This window comes from Mya arenaria, chromosome 8, assembly GCF_026914265.1.
Source record: "Mya arenaria isolate MELC-2E11 chromosome 8, ASM2691426v1".
Classification (NCBI taxonomy): domain Eukaryota; kingdom Metazoa; phylum Mollusca; class Bivalvia; order Myida; family Myidae; genus Mya; species Mya arenaria.
The window spans coordinates 74,470,537-74,489,293 of NC_069129.1; the positions used below are offsets into that span (position 1 = coordinate 74,470,537).

General features: G+C 32.6%; 1 protein-coding gene across 1 annotated transcript; it reads right to left on the reverse strand.

Annotated features, from left to right (window-relative positions):
- Window positions 1-594: 594 nt before the first annotated feature.
- Window positions 595-15,060, reverse strand: LOC128245026 (alpha-(1,3)-fucosyltransferase C-like). The gene is made up of 2 exons (XM_052963220.1): window positions 14,961-15,060; window positions 595-2,804 (listed from the first exon to the last, which is right to left on the reverse strand). Exons 1-2 carry the CDS (start codon window positions 15,007-15,009, stop codon window positions 1,726-1,728), a joined length of 1,128 nt encoding a protein of 375 aa, XP_052819180.1. The 5' UTR covers window positions 15,010-15,060; the 3' UTR covers window positions 595-1,725.
- Between the last annotated feature and the right edge of the window lie 3,697 nt (window positions 15,061-18,757).

Sequence of the window (18,757 nt, forward strand, 5' to 3'; positions counted from 1 at the left end):
ATCTGCATTTTAAATGTCTGTAAACATAGGCTTGTTGTGTTTGTATAATTTCTTTTTACAGTGACCTGATATCCATGCGCAATTTGACATAATGCCCGAAGCCAAGAAATCGTAGAATGGAACTCATGTAACTTATGTAATGTTTTCTTGATGTTTGTTTTAATAGCCTATATAAATTGTTGTTTGACAAGACAGTGGAATTTTAATCATAGAACATTTTGTTTGAGCAAATGCCACAATGAAATGATTATGTTAAGGCAGATCTAGAATGATAATTAACATTGATTACTCAAACATGCTATTTTTAAATCTTATGAATTTATATAGATAATAGTTGTTCATATGTCTATAAATAATGTTTCATAAAAAACAGCATGTATTTGTTATTTATTATTACCCGTGTCTAACACGTTCAAACCCTACCTAGGTCCATACCGTATGAGGTCCGTACATTTATCCGTACACGTTGCGTGTACGTGCAGGTTCGTACATCCATGCGTGTACGGTGTCCGTATTCCATTCAGGTACACGTTGCATGTACGGGGTCAGTTCTCCCGTCCCGTACACGTTGCGTGTACGGGGTCCGCATATCCATCCCGAACATGTTGCGTGTACGAGGTCCATATATTCATCCTGTACACGTTGCGTATACGGGATCCGTATATTAATCCCAAACATGTTGCATGTACGGGGTCCGTATATTCGGCCCGTACCCATTGCATGTACGGGGTCGGTATATTCATCCCGTGTACGTTGCAAGTACGGGATCCGTTAATCCATCCCGAATATGCAAGTGTACGGGCTCCGTACATCCATACATATATTTTTGCCAAAAAATGCTATGCATAAAATATATATTTCTTCAAAAATACGTAAAAGAAATTAAAACAAATGACACATTTTTTCATATACATTGATAATTCCGTATATACATGGGTACGGGGATGGATATACGGAAGTCCGTACACGTTTTGTTCCGTATACGTATTCGTGTATTGGTCCCGTACACGTTGGTTGTACGGTCAAAAGCTATTCATAGCTTATGTTAAACTGTTGATGATAGTACCCGACAATAAATAAATATTGTTTTGACTTGACTTGGGATCGAACACGTCCGTATATTCAAGATGTATGGGACCGTTCTTTCGCGTATGTTAAACCATTTTCCGCAGTTTAATGGGCACGGACTCTTCGAAAAACCCAAATTGCTGAAAAAACAAAAAAAGGTCTTTGATGGAAAAATACATGAAGTAAGTAGTAAATCATCACAACTTTTCTGTCTTAAACACAACCAACAATTATTTAACATATATGCAATAAGTCAGTAATTAAGTAAAAGCATTTGGTCTGATGAATAAACAAGAACATGGTATGGTATTTGAACTCAAACACCAGAATTAGCAAATATTATATTATAGTGTTTCTTCATATCGTCTACGAGACAAAAACTTAACACGTGTGTAGACATTTAAATAAACGCACATATTGTGCAACATGACTATTTTCGATGACAAATAAGAAGAGTCTTAATAGCCGATATGAGATGTTTTATTCAATTACAAGAAGGCGAAAAATGACATGAATTTGATCATTTTTTGTATCTACAGCCAGACCAAACTATAAGTAATGTGTATTCACATGTTTTACATGTTCATGCTAAAACCAAGAAGGAAGGCATTTGATTGGAGTGTGACCTATTCGATCAGAATGAAACACTCGATTAAACTAAACATCATTTGGTTTGATGCACTGTCCAAGTTCCTCTTCTGCGTCATAAATTGTCTTTCGTTCAAGATAGGGATCATTCAATTGTCGGCAAATATTACATATTGACTGCTTATATTGCTCTTTGAGATCGTCCCACGCTTGAAATTTGTCTTTCTGTATTAAGTAGTTCGAATACAAGGTTTCATTTTCCGACACTTCAACCAAATAATTAACTAAATCGCTTGTGTTTCTGAAGTCGCTGGTGTTGATGAACGAACCTTTTGGAAATATATTGGTATAATTTGCTTTTCCGCGAACCACATTAATAATATCAGTGTTAAAGTGGGCAAATATCTTTTCCGTCACATAATCATCACAAAAAGCATTTTCAAACGCTAAATAAAATTTATAATCATGGCTTAATAAAGAAGGGAGTTTATCCTTTGAAATTTTTAAAGGGCCACACTTTCCAAATATGTCGATACTGTGGTTTTGCAAACGCATATTCATGTTTTTCACAAATTTGTCTCTTAGACTGTGTGCATTGCAATGACTCACGGCCCATGCTGCAAATTTGTTTTTCCGTTGAAATATCATGGAGTAGTTTTTTGACAATGGCTTTAATTTTTCTGATACCCTTCCATACGGCATAAATATATCTGCAGATGGTCTATAGTTCCATGTCCAATTGAACACATCTTTCCAATGTTTATTTTTGTAATCTTTGATCCACGAGTTTTGTACAATTGTCTCTAATGAAAAGGCTACCCAGATTTGATTTTGGTTTCTCATATTGTTTTCTATTGGTGGTTGTGAACCCATATGACCATCCGCTAAGGAAAACACCACTGCAGAGCTTTTATCGAAAACGCTTCTGTTCGTTGAAGTTATACAGTTACTACATTTTGTTTCATATGGTACAACCCATATCGGCTGATTCCACCAAAGAATTGTATGTGTAACATTTGTGCTATTCAAGACCATATGTTCTTCTTCTTTTGCCGCCTCGACCAGATTGCTGCGTTCCACGAAATGGTTCAAATATATATAGTAGCAGAAAGCAATTGCACTGCTGATAGAAAAAATCGCTCGCAAACCTGTCAAATAAAACAATAAATATCAATTTAAGTATATGATAGTTGTCTTTCTCTCCATCTATTCTATTAAGGTTTCGATTTGCCATGATATATGATACTGTATCTAGTGAATAAAAATGTTGACCTATTTAACACATTAACCTATTTCAGTATCAGTGTTCGCATCTGGACTAAAATGCACAACTTTTGTATACTTATGTGTTTGCTGTTAAGTTTTACTTTTTTTTTAAAATAACTCAAAGTTCTAGAGTAGTTATATGCAATAAGATTTTGGCGTATCAGTATAAGGTGGGTCTCTACTGATTCTGACCTTTCAAATTTTGTAAATTGAACACTGAAAACTTGGAATAGATTCATTAATATTAAAGTGAAAAACCAAAAATAACGGGAAAACTTTGAAGATTTTAATATTTTTTGTTTTGTTTTCAAAACAGATTTTTACACACAGTAACATATTAAATAAATAGGTCAAGTTGTCTCATCATTTAGTGTTTTCTAATCTGCTTTTCCTATTCTGAATAAAAGTATTATTAATACTTAATTGAAAAACTACAGAAACAAGCTCAGTAGCAAAACGTTTAAACATTAACCCGGTTTAATGGCACCTAGTAAACGCCAAAGACATAGAACACAAAAACAAAAAATCACAAACAGGAAACATGAAACAACACCACAAAACTCCACAAACAGCACAGTGCATACCTACTATATATAAACAACTAGGTATGTATATCAAGGATTGTTAGGTACCGCCTTGGAACGGTCAGTAAAATGTAGATTTACTGGGGGTTTAAACCATTTTACGTGCACAGACCTAATTGTTATCCTAACAATCCTAAATAAAGAAAATTTCGTAAAGGGTAAATCTTATAAATATATGCATAAACTTGAGGAAATTTAATAATAAAACAAATAATAATAAGCTTATAGGTAAACCCCAAGACTTCAATGATTAGAGATCCCAACTCTATCTGCAGACGGAGGAATACAATTCAGAGCACCTAATGCAGAAACCTTTCAAAGATACGATGCAGTCATTGTTTAAAACTATGGGCATCACACACAGTCTGCCTTATAAAATAAAAGTTTTAAAACTCTGTGATCATAGACTTTCACAATAAAAAGCATCATTGTACTAAAACTGGGAACAAATAAAGAAAACATTATTGAAAATAAAAGGGACATATATTAGCTTATCTTTTCTGCCAAATGATTACCTATGTAAAATATTTGAAGAAAATGACGTCACATGCCAAAACCCTCCAGTTCAGCCCAAGAAGGTTTTAAAAATGACATGAATTTGCATAAAATCAAAGGACTGAAAGCTAACTTATGTAAGGATGCTATATTAAACCCTATATTTTGTTTCAGGAGTCCATCTGCAGAAACTAGAAGGCAAGTACTCTTCAAAGTGTTGCATTTATATCCACGGTTTAAATAAAGTCCAATTTATTGAGTCTATTTGTCCAACTACCTGCTGGAAACACATTAATTTTACGAATTTTCTTTAAAACTTTACCTTAAAATTGAGATGAGCAATATTATTAGCAATCAGCCATTTAAGACTACTATTGTACTTTGATATAATATTATAATGACCATTAATAGATTTTGAGAAAGTTTTCCTCAATTTGGTTTACACAATATTTATTGCAGAAAGCATTGAACAAAATAAATAAGCACTTGAGCAACAGAAATGCATAGCATACATACAAAATAGGGAGTGATGAAATGCATAAAAAGTGAGTTAACACAGAATTGAGAAACCGGGTTTATGTTTAAAAAATTTGCTACTGAGCTTGTTTCTGTTGTTTTACGTATAAATATTGACCATAATTTGTTTTACTAAGTGTCTCTTCTTTGTTATTGTAAGAGATATGGTGAGTACAAATAATTTAAAAAAAAAACAATAATTTTATGATACACTACTGTTGGTACGAAGTGACAGAAATATACAAAAATAACTGGTAAACTATGAGTAAAACGCCATTTTATTGTAGGATGCTATTATTATAGAAATATAATTTCTAACAAAAGAGGATTGAGACATACACGGTGGGGGGATAGTAATGATAGGAAAGAGGGGAGAATGAAGGGAGTGGGTGTAGTCACTCACAATACTCAGAGATTGTGGGAATGTTCGTAATCGGTATGTGCTAGCGCTTAAAGCGTTTTGTACTAAATGTGTATGTGTGTACATGTTGGAAAATAGTCTTGTTTACATTTGATGGGGCATTTTTATCGCCAAATAGCAAAATTGCAATGTGACGTAAAATTGTGATCTAAGGCTAGTAAGCAATGCGATTTTCTGGTCGGGAAATGGAGGATAAGAAAAAAAATAGTAATATGAATCTTTGATTTCTCCACAGACAAATACAGGACTGTCAATGATATTGTTTGAGAACGGATGTTCAGGTTAAGAACTACAGTGCATGCGAAGTGGTGTGTGTGGAACGGATATGTCTCTGGTTCAAATATAAAATTGGTCTGAAACGACCAGGTTATTTTTATTGAGTATATGCTTAAAAGAACAGAGCGATTGTGATTCTCTAGTTCTCCATAAAGATATGGTTGAAAGAAGAAAGGATGAGTCGAAATGTTTAGAGCTACACTGGATATTGCGTATATTGCGAGGGTTTCTTAATCTGTATGTCGTTATATTACCAACAAATGATGGCAACATGTGATTTAAATAAGAAGATGAATTGGACATTTTCAAGAGTAGACAAAGTTTGTGTTTTTCGCGTCTAGATTTAAGGGGTTCGAGATCAGTTTCCCTGTAAAGATTGTGTAGCGACACCAATTTCGTTGCTCCTGATATTATTCACACAATGTCGGCATATTCCAGAATGGACTTGATAAATGTTTTGTAAATAATTTTAAAGGATTTTCGATCGAGTGTAAACTTGAAATGCCTCATGATATTGGTACATTACCATGCCTGCGTTTAATGGTATAATGTGTTCATGCCAGGTTGCTTTCGATGATAATGTAATTCCAAGGTGCTTATGATTTTTAACTTCCTGTATTGGGACGTTGTTTATAAAGGGAGGTGGGTGATATGGCCTGTTATGTTTGCGTGAGATGAGAAATGATTCGGTTTTTGATAGATTGAAAGCCAACGTTTAGCCCATTCTTTTATTTTAAGCAAGTCGGAATTAAGAGTGTTAGCAGCTGCTCTAGGATCGTCAATAGCAATATATATAGGGGATATTATGATAGGACGCTTTTCTGGTGACCTGTATCTCGTCGAGTTTGGCGTGTAAACACGTATGTGTTACGTTGTTTTGTGTAATGTAGTCAAGGGAGGCAACTACAGCGAAACGAAGTAAGAAGTTATAGAATTCACTTTATTAAGGAAATAAGAAAAAAATAGTTTGTGTTTTAGCAAAATTAACAAATTGCTAATACGAGAACAATTATTTAATGTCACAGCACAAAATATCAACAAGAAAAAACGGTACTTATTTAACGAGTATACACTAAGCGTCATTTCCTGTAAACGTAATGCGGCCATTAAACAAAGTCAATATTCGTAGGTTTTTTTACCACAGGTGTTTTTGACGAGCATAATATGCAGAATTGAGAAAAGTTCGTGAGTTAATCGCTAATTAGATATCGATGACGCGAATTCGCCTTCTTCTTTGTATTGGCGAGCTGCTCATATTTATGATAGATAAACATGGATATAGTAATGTAACAATTTATGATCTTCGAAATTGCGAACAACTAGTTCACTGAAGTAGCTGTCTAGATAGATTAGAAGTGTTCTCTACTTCATGCTTATCCTCATGGTTCTTTGAAGAACATGAGAACTTTGTTCCTGAATATCTACATGTTTCTGGAGCGGGAGTTAGGTTAGATGATTTAAGTATTTAAAAGTTGACAGGTTTTATTAGGTTTTTGGTCACGCTATTTTAAGCAACGCCACAATAGTTCTAAGATTACACACGGTACTCGCATGATACGGAATCAGAAAACGACAGTATCATGATACGGATTTTTCAATACGGCGTGCTGTACTTTCACTGATGGATAAGGAAAAGGAATTTGATAGGCATGAGCTTAATAGTGGATTTTATATCATTGAAAGTGCCGTTGATATAGACAAGAAATAAGAGTGAGCCCGAATTCGATTCTTGTGGTACACTAGCAGTAATTAAAACAGTGTCGGAATGAACACCGGAAATGACAACACATTATTTTATATTAGAAAGATAATCATGAAACCAATTAAGAAGGCGTCCTTTAGTGTCGGAATGAACACCGGAAATGACAACACATTATTTTATATTAGAAAGATAATCATGAAACCAATTAAGAAGGCGTCCTTTTTATTGTCATCACACAATTACCTCCCTTGTTGAAAACCGTCGTTAATAGCATCAAGGAAACCTTGTCTTGTGGCAATATTTAGAATCCTAATTAATTATTTCTCGCTTTAAATGGCACCATAAAATGTTTTTGCGCTCCATTCAAGAAAGCATGCTGCACTCTCTTCAGAACTACTTAAAGAGCGATTTTACTATTAACATAATCTGAATCACTGCGTGCATACCCACTTCAACCACGAATTATCACATATCTAGACGCATTTATTTTCACTACGCACAAAACAGTTCCAGCGAGAAAGTACATTTTAACTTTATTCGATTAACTGTGGAGAAAAGGCATCTTCCATGGCAGCTCGTGCAAGGGAGGCTCACACTAACCAGCGTACAGGGTGTTCTGCGGAAACTCGGTAAACCTCGTTTTCGCAAAACACCTTACGCTCGGGTTCGGATGAGCCTATCTTACATTTTCGGCCATGGAAGATACTTATAATCTTCAGTGAGACAAGTTTCAAGTTTTAGGAGACGTGTAGGCACATGCCTCTAAGTGGTCAGCTTCAGGGGATGATATACGATCTTGCTATAGACATGTATACATATGTGAAACAAGGTTTCCTTGATGCTATTAACGACGGTTTTCAACAAGGGAGGTAATTGTGTGATGACAATAAAAAGGACGCCTTCTTAAGGATTTTATATCATTGAAAGTGCCGTTGATATAGACAAGAAATAAGAGTGAGCCCGAATTCGATTCTTGTGGTACACTAGCAGTAATTAAAACAGTGTCGGAATGAACACCGGAAATGACAACACATTATTTTATATTAGAAAGATAATCATGAAACCAATTAAGAAGGCGTCCTTTTTATTGTCATCACACAATTACCTCCCTTGTTGAAAACCGTCGTTAATAGCATCAAGGAAACCTTGTCTTGTGGCAATATTTAGAATCCTAATTAATTATTTCTCGCTTTAAATGGCACCATAAAATGTTTTTACGCTCCATTCAAGAAAGCATGCTGCACTCTCTTCAGAACTACTTAAAGAGCGATTTTACTATTAACATAATCTGAATCACTGCGTGCATACCCACTTCAACCACGAATTATCACATATCTAGACGCATTTATTTTCACTACGCACAAAACAGTTCCAGCGAGAAAGTACATTTTAACTTTATTCGATTAACTGTGGAGAAAAGGCATCTTCCATGGCAGCTCGTGCAAGGGAGGCTCACCCTAACCAGCGTACAGGGTGTTCTGCGGAAACTCGGTAAACCTCGTTTTCGCAAAACACCTTACGCTCGGGTTCGGATGAGCCTATCTTACATTTTCGGCCATGGAAGATACTTATAATCTTCAGTGAGACAAGTTTCAAGTTTTAGAAGACGTGTAGGCACATGCCTCTAAGTGGTCAGCTTCAGGGGATGATATACGATCTTGCTATAGACATGTATACATATGTGAAACAAGCCTATACTGATCCAAATAGTATGTATATGTATTACAAACAAGAAAATGTGCCTATTGCATGTATATGTTAAACATGCTGTACTGATTCACATATTATTTACCATATTACAACCAAAATATATGGATTAAACAAGATAATACATATATTACATAGATGATATATGAGCATGCTGTAAACATGCATATGTGAAACAAGCCTTTACTGATCCAAATATGATATGCGTGTATTACAAACAAGGAAATGTGGTTAACACATGTATATGTTAATCATGCTGTACTGATTCAAGTATGATGTACCTATATTACAAGCAAAGAACTTGCTATAAACATGTATATGTGAAACAAGCCTATACGGATCCAAATATGATATACGTGTATTACGAACAAGGAAATGTGGATAAAGCATGTATATGTTAAACATGCTGTACTGATTCAAATATGATGTACCTATATAACAAAAAAGAACTATAGATTTAACAAGATAATACATGCAATACATAGATGATATATGATCTTGCTATAAACATGAATATGTGAAACAAGCTGTTCTGATTTAACCATTGTGTTATTATATTACAGACTAGGATATATGTATGTATATATAGAGAGATAAAACAATATAATACAATGACATGTATTTATATGTGACTCAAATTGTTTTTCAAGGATACTAATTATGAATTGTATTTTTCTTCGGCAATGCACTAAAGCTGAGACAAGGTATTCATGCATGTCTAAATGTATGTGTATGTGAGTCAAGTGTACTTATTCAAATTTAAAATACATGAATTTATATGTGAATCGAGGGAACATATGATTCATGGTATACAGTATCTTAGACAAGGAAATATAGATAAGACAATATATGCATGAATGTATATCTTAAACAAGAGTATTTAGTCAAAAAAGGAAATATTTCTAACAAGGAAATATAAATAAGGCATGATAGTCATGTACAATATGTAAATGTTCCTCAAGGGTGATGATTAGATATGATCTTTTTTTAACAATGACATGAAAGAAAGCTGTACATGCATCTATATACATGTAAATCAAGGCTAATGCTTCAAATATTATGATTTTTAAACAAGGACATAAGCTATTTAAGACACAGTGAAGAATTTCGTAAATGCGAACCAAGGGTTCTGATTTAAATATGTCTGTATTTCAAACAAGGGAATATAGATAAAGAAATGTTGATGATTACATACAAAGATTGGTATTTAATATATCGTCCCTTACTTCAAGTTACAGATCTAAATAAGATGCTTTTAATTTGGATGTATTAGATTAATTAAGTTGCAATTTTGAAGGATATAGCGATATAATATTATCTGTAAAGACCGGATTATCCAAACTTAGAAAATCGTCAATATACCAAAAAGTACTATTGAATTTATCAACAAGGGCGAGATCTCCAGACTTAGATATTTTCAACATTTATTCACTTTTATATTATATTTTATGTATTTAGAAACGGAGGCCCATTACGCCATCTTGAAAATTGGACACTTAATGGTAACATCGTCAGAATTACATCGATGTACAAATATGTGGGTTTATTGTTTACTCTATCAGTATCCTGGTCTGCAGCGAAATCTATATTAGCAGTTAAGGCAAGGTTTCATTTGGTACGTTTAACCATAATGCAATTCTAAATCGTTTTGATACAATGGTCCCCGATTGAAATTTGGCTCAGAAATTTGGGGTCTCAAGGAATGTAATGAGATTGAAAAAGAACAGCGTTTCTTTAGTAAATATTTTCTCAGAGTTAAGAGTTCTGTAAATAACCGTTGTGTGGCTTTAGCTGAGTGTTATAGATTTCCAATGTTCACTATTTATGTCTCAAAATGTGTAAAATATTGGTGCCAAGTATTGCCTAAGCCTGAAAATAGATTCCCTAGAAATGCATATATTTAATAAAAAATCTAGATTTTTAAGGTAGGCGTACTGGGCAACTTATACAAAAAATATATTGTGTAAATATGGGCTTTTGGATTACTCAGGATGTTGGAGATATAAATATATTTATGTATCATTTTAAAATAAGAACGGCTGATTGTTGTACACCAACATAGCTTGATGATGTAAATAATTCATCACGTTGTGATACTTATAAATGCTTTAAGTCTTTACTGAATGTTGAAAGATACTTTTATACCAGTTTACCGTTTCCAGTACGAAAATCAATGGCTAGGATTAGAGCCGCTCGTCACAAGCTCAATATTGAAATTGGTCAATATTTTAATATTGATAGAAATGCTCGCTTCTGTTTTTATTGTTTATTGAAAAAAGACATACTTGTTATTGAAGATTAATATCATGTATTCTTTAACTGTTCAAGATTTAATGACATCCGTGAAAAGTTATTTGTTTTCTTGGTATCTTGTTTTCTTGTTCATTTCTATAATCTGATGGCATCGGAAAATGTTACCCATATTAAATGCACTGTTTTTTTACGTTCATAAACTCATGTTAGCTATATAAAACTTAACTTTGCTATCCGAGATACATAACTCTTATTTAGTTACATATATTTATTTTGTTATATTTGATTTTGCATTTTAACATGTATTAAGGGCTGGAGGCCTTTTATTGAATAAACTTTCGTTTCATAGCAGTATGAAAAGAGGTCTGCAAGTAAAGGTGCATAGTTGGCACCTATTGGAATGCCTATTCTTTGCTTACATATACATTTACCGAATTTTAAAAACAAAACATTCAGTACAAAATTTAATACTTCAATGACATATGTGCATGTCCAATAGATTATAAGTATCTTCCATGGCCGAGAGTGTAAGATAGGTTCATTCCGACCCGAGCGTAGGGTGTTTTGCGGAAATGAGGTTTCGGGATGAACCTATCTTACACGAGCGGCTATGGTAGATGCTTTTTCTCCCACCTCAGTTAAAAATAATTAAGCAAAAATGTGTTTTTTGCTGGAACTCTTTTGTGCTTAGTGAAAATGATTGCGTATGGATATTTGATAATTCGTGGTTGTCATGGATATGCGCGCAGTGATTCCGATTATATTAATAGTCAAATCGGTCTTTAAATAGTCCTAAAGAGAGTGAAGCATTATTTCTTGAAAGGTGCGTGAAAACTGTTTTATGGTGACATTCGAAGCGAGAAATAATTAACTAGCGTTCTAAATATTGCCACAAGACAAGGTTTCCATGATGCTACTGACGACAGTCTTCAACAAGGGAGGTAATTACAATGTGGTGACTATAAAAAAGGAGTTCCATACGGGCATTTTATCTTTGCCCGTGGGCAAGATAAGAATATCTAGCATGGTTAAATTATTGGATCTACTTATCTGAGGTGGGAGAAATATTTATCTGAGCCATCATTGTTAGAAAAAAGCTTTTATATCATTAACTGCCATTTAAGTAGTTTTCTCCCTAGCAAAGGTTTTTTCGATAAGAGGAGTCAATTTGTTTGTAACTAAATATTGTGGAATAGATATATAAAGCGTTGAAAAGTCATAAGTATTAAGCACTGAGACTTTATATCGTCTTTATTCAATAGCAATAACTAAATCTAAAGAATTATTGATAGACCAAAAGAGTTTAATTCCAGAATTTTCATAAACTTAGCTACAGTATTTTTTCTCATGAAACTTAAAAGCAGTTAAGCAAGATGTAAGTAAAATTGAAACCTGTTTAGTAAAACAAGAAATGGAATTAACTATCAATCGTGATTTATACGGATATTTATGCATTTTAGGAAACCCAGTGTATTGTAGGAATGTTTTTATAATTATCATTCAACACAACTTAAAATTTAACATAAGAATCAATATGATTTTTAATAACACTTTTTTCGTCGAGTTGGCTAGGAACGTAAGTTCTAGATGATTGTAAATCTTTAATGATAGTATCAACATAATATAAACGTCACACCATAATTACATTATAAGCTGCTTTGTCAGCTGGTAGGAATACCAGTTTTTAAAGTAGATAATTGATATCCTTGGTCAGCTTTGGAGTTATCAAAATAGACTTTTTGGGGAGGGCCAATGGATTAATGTTAAAAACTCTATTATCTTATCTATTAGGTAGAATATTTTATACATCGACGGCATTAAGGCATTAAGTTCAACCCTTCTCTTTTACACCAACTTTAACAATATTCAGATCAAGTTTCTGTCAATTCTAACTTACGAGTACATGTATGGAAATTATTTTCAGATGCTATCCGGTATTTAGGACCTTTATGTAGCAGTTTTCTAATGGGATTGTTTTTAATAAAATTGAAATTTCCTGTAACAATATGTCTAACAGAGTCGTAGCGATATATTGAGTCAATACACTCTCAACTTGAATGCAATGTAGTTTAAAGCAATAATATCGTAATTACCAACTATTACGTACAGGAACCGCACCTACATACCATATTATTCCCCTCAGAGGGTAATGGATGCAGTGACTGCATTGTACAATGTTGTAAAAGATAACGTTTAAATGTTAGTCTGCATATAACTAAATAGGGTTTTATATTTTTGGTACATCATGTCACATTTCGCCATCTACTTTTATCAACCTTAGCATCAGGTTAAGTCGTTAACAATATTGTTTTTAAAATGTTTACATACCCCGACACATCACATTCATCAAAGGCAATCGATTGTTTGTATTGTCACCAAAGGAGTGCAACAAACTAGTCATTTTTGTACAATTATTAATATAACACCCAAATGTTTAATATGATAACAAATTTCATTTTCCTCCTATTTTAGACAGTTTCATTTCTTTAAAACGACTGTTTTGAAAGAAAAATACGGATAAGCAATTGTTTACACACATATATACTACTTTCGGAAACAAGCTTTTAAACATACTTGTCATATCATATTGTTCAACCCATTTCAAAGTTCATTAGCTAGTGTATAACTTTCCAACAAATAAGCGGCGTTATTGGACGGTGATTATCAGATGTAATAATTTAGGCACCAACTGCCTGAGTATTTAAACTAATAGACAGCGAATGCCAAGTTCAATATACACGTATATAATTTAAACAACGAATGTCAATGTAGTATTTTATACCGTTTTTAAGCTCACCTTTAACTTAGTAGAGTGTGTATATTGGAAATTAATATAGATGGGTATGGACGTGTAAAAATAAATTGAAAAAAAAAAATGTTTACACGGTGAAATAAAATAAATGTTGATATGTTTGAGAATGCCTGTGACATATTAGTATGTATTTGCGTGAAAAAAACACATTGGAAAGTACAGTTTATTCGGACTTGCTCGTAAAATGTGCATGTGTTTTAAAGATTGACATTCAAAATCCATGTTCATTCTCAAATGCAATTGGCATACATATGGGAATATTATTTTGAAAGACTAAAGCAATACTTTGAAAACAATGAAAGAAACACAGATTCGAAATAAAAGATGTACGATATGAAAGTGACATAGTTTTGAATCTTTTATGTGAATATTAATCTGCTAAGCATTGATCACAGAAAAGAAAAACTGACAAACTTGGTATTTTGTTTTAGAAAAAAACATTGCATTGCTTATATTTGTTTTAACATTGAGTATTGAACATTATATATTTTATGTCTGTTAAATGTAAATCATGATTTGCTCAGTGATTATGCAAGTTTTTAGGTTTTTTTGTTTTTATATATAGTATTTTGCACTGTGCTGTTTGTGGAGTTTTGTGCTGTTCTTCCATGTTTCTTGATTGTGATTTTTTCTTTGTGTTCTATGTCTTTGGCGTTTACCCATTGCAATTAAACGGAGTTTATGTTTTAACTTTTTGCTACTGAGCTTGTTTCTGTAGTTTTTTACATAAGTATTAAACAAAAGGTATGAAGGATGATTATTTACACTGCAGTTAATAACCGTCCATACAACTACGATAGACGTTTGCTCATCATTTAGTGAAAACTATGTGTATGCAATATTCTTTTCAATATTATATGGAAGTACAGTCAGGTTTGAGAAAGTCTAACGTGGTTTTGAATCCCCTCATATATTGTATTGTTAAAAGATTATTGATATGATATTAAATTATTTATCTGTAATGTTACATAATATTACAATACATGTGTTGTATAGCATAATGGCAAACAAGAAGCTATTTTGAATAAGTATGTCAATGTATAAGAGATAACTTCTTCATTAGAACAGAAAAGGCATGCTCGATAATTCTTAAGTAATGTATATAAAATGCTTTGAATTTTGGATATACAGTTTGTGCTACTAAATTCAATAGAACTACTGCATTATAAAGTTGGTGAATGTTATGATTTAAAGTAAGAAAGAATAACATAAGTTGAACGTAGAGTTAACATTAAATGCCTTTATAAAAGAAACAGGCAGTGCATGTAATACCTTGAGATCTCCAGATATCCTTAGACATTTTTTTAAACCATTCCTTCATTCAAATTTCAATTCATCCAAATACCAGTTTTTACATAGCATTAAATTTCAATGGATATCCAATTGCATATTTCATCACACTAACTTTCTTGAATGAAAAAATAATAAATAATGTATAAACAAAGAAAGAAAGATTGAATGTGACATTTTAAAGATGTAATAAGAGAAAAACGTTTTCATGTTGGATTATAAACAAATTGGGAATGGGTACGTTTGACGAATTGCTTAACTCAAACCTTTTTTACACCATATAAGAAACCAACACCTAAACTAGTTCACTTTCATGTAGACTTAACTCTGTGTTATTAAGCCATTTAATGCGGTTTATGTTTAAATATTTGGCTACTGAGCTTGTTTGTGTATTTTTTTTCATATAAATATTGCTAGTTAAATTTTATTCCGGTTATTTTGTACAGTATTGTTATTTCTTTTTTTTAAATTATTATAAGCATTCAATTTGAATATCAAGATAAGTTGACTTAAGCCTTCACATTTTAACACATTGTATGCTAGTCCTTTCAACGTTAAAAAGTTGTCGTTGCATAGGGTTGGTCCATAAAGTGCACGTGGAAGTATGATTGATAAATATAAGTACCTAGTAGTCAATTTCCATTTACACCACAATCGGAGGGACTGAATATATTTTTGGTTATTTTGAGAAATAATCCAGCACTTCTTACGTTAGTCACTTGTTTTATTAAATAATGCTCCTGTCACGAAAATCTATACATGTATATGGACAATAATAGTTGTCATTCGCTAGCAAATATATCATAGCTAAGTCGATGTCAAGTTTGCATAAAAGGTAGCTATTTTAAGCTTGTTTTTCATGGTTGATTCATTTCGTGTTATTTTTGATTCTATTTGTGAATTGTATTGCTATGTTTCTTTAAAATATTAACTTGTTGTGTTGAGATAAAATACGATCGATAACATTTGTTTTATGTTTAATTCATTTCTGATATTTGTGTAGTATATAAAGCAAGTAGCATCTTTCGTGTAAATTGTTTAGTTTATTTAGCAATCACAAATGATGTTGATCAACTATATATGAGTTAGTAGAAAAAAGGTATTTCACGAGCCGTGTATAAGGGACCCAGCATCCAGTTAGAGCTTCTCAGTTGCTATGCAAGATTCGATAAAGTACTGCACGAGCGAAAAAACACGATTAAATGAGGCACGTGCTATTTTAACCCATGGAACATTTAGATATGTACGGGTTGAACTGCTATATTGTTCAAATATTTAAAACAAGAAACGTTTTAATTTGATAAAACGCCTATTTATTCATAAATACATATTCAATGGCTTTGTACAAATAAATAAACAAAATGTAAAATCAAATTTATAAAAGAAATGTACATTATACAGACAGTGTGTGCACAGTCGTCAGTCAAACAAATAGCTAGCAGTTGTGCTTTTTATTTCCGACCAATTAATCAAGGCATCAGACTAAATTTATATGAATAATAAGTTATTTTATTTGCATATTATTGCTTGCAAGGTACAGGTCAAACTGAGTCCAGATTGTTTAACTTATGTGAATAAGTATGTATAAACTGTTCTTCCATATGATTTATCTTTTAAATTATTTATAATTCATTATTGTCTTGAAAATGTTGTTTTGCATCACAATATTTTTAAGAAACCTCCCCCCAACCTCTAACAAGGACTGATCCATTTGATAAATATGTCGAATACATCTTCACTTCATGCCGAACATATGTTTAAAGTTCCAAGACAGTATCTTGAAAAACTTAAGTGTAAGTAGTCACAAACGTTTTGCACGTTTACACAGACCACCTGCAGGACCTACCAACTTGACGACTTTCTTTATTGGTGGTATTATATCGTGGGGTAACTCCAATCACTTCAGTTTATCGTCATTGCTTCTTTTTCTTCTGTGCTTTCAATTACAAGTGTTTAGTGTTCATTAAAAATGTTGTTTTTGTTTTTCAATTCTGCTCTTTTCTGCTCAATCACTGCCGGGAGTGAGGTCTTGTCAATATCAAGGAAATCAAGGATCCTTTCTTCACCTTAAGATACAAAACTGATTTTAAACAAGAAAGGCTTTACTAATGTCACAATTTTTTGCATTTATTTACAGTAATTGTTCTATCCTGTTAAGATTATATTTAAAGGGCTAATGATCAAGAATCCTGTTATCTACTAACGGGAGTATCATACTCCTTTTCAACCAAAAACCCAAGGATAATTCATGGATATAAAACGAAATTAAAAAATAGGCATATCAAGAATAGTGGTTTTTACTAAAAGTGTAGGTGTCATTACAGGATTTAAATTTGCAAGTTATGAGCTGGATAGTTGTTTATACAATACTCATGTGGAAAACTACAGAAACAAGCTCAGTAGCCAAAAGTTTAAATATAAACCACGTTTAATGGCATTGGGTAAACGCCAAGCAATTTCAATCATTGGGACATTTATGGAAAAATAAGTGATATAGTGTCCCCATGGGAATAAAAACAAAACAAAACACTTTTATGGAGAAAACTACCTAATTTTAAATATATTTTGAAAGGGGGAGGCACCCATTAACAACCCATGATAAAGAAGGAAAACCTCCCTGTTTTTGCACATTTTTGTTTTGCTAATTGTTGTAAACTCTAATTTTTACTGTTAACAGCCAAAATCTTATGAAAATTGAGGAAACCAATGAGCGAATATAGGTCTGCAAATAATTTAGGTTAGCATTCACAGTGAAAGAATAAAATATTAAAGAACCATATAATTGCTATTATTTTTCATATCACAGAACAGTCAGTTAAATTTGAGTCCTCCTCCATGTCGAAGCACGCAACACTTAGATGGCATTCTGTATAAAAGTGATTGTTTTATTACAATAAATATTTAAACAATAAATGTCTCCTTCAACAGAAAAGTATGGTCCACTTAAGACTGGTTATATATATATTAATGTAAATATAGAAATTTACTTAAATGTATAACAACTATACTTCAGGACAAAAGTTCTGCACATGTTTTATTTTTGAAACATTATATTAATAAAATAAATAATATCAATTGTTATGTATTGTGTTTAATAACCATCTGATGTCAACTTTACAATACTTTACAGTTTAGCAAATATACCCCCTACTAAATGCACATGACTGTGTGGACTTTTATGATACAGGAAATTTATCCTGTGAAAGTCATCTAGTCATCTTTGAGCCCAGAAATCTTAACATAAACATTCTTTGCTTTAAACAAACATGATACCTTTGATAAGATTTACCTTTAACGTTTTTTCTTTATTTAGGATTGTTGCGATAAGAGTGAGGTTTGTGCACGTTAACTCGTTTAAACTCCAGTAAATTTACATTTTACTGACCGTTCCAAGGCGGTACCTAACAATCCTTGATAAACAAACCTAGTTGTGTATATATAGTATATATGCACAGTGCTGTTTGTGGAGTTCTGTGGTGTTCTTCCATGTTTGTTGTTTAAGATTTTGTTTTTGTGTTCTATGTCTTTGGCGTTTATCCAGTGCCATTAAACCGGGTATATGTTTACACGTTTTGCTACTAAGCTTGTTTCTGTAGTTTTTCACATAAGTATGAAAAAAAGTGTTAGCTTAAAGCTTTGAGCCAAGGAATGTAAAGCGCTTTATTCAACTAACCTGTCATAATAATGGCGTCCATGTTTATCGGAATTCATTTTGCAGGATTTCATAGTGACTTGCAGAAAGTAACCCAGCACTCTTTAAAAATATCATAAGGAATAAT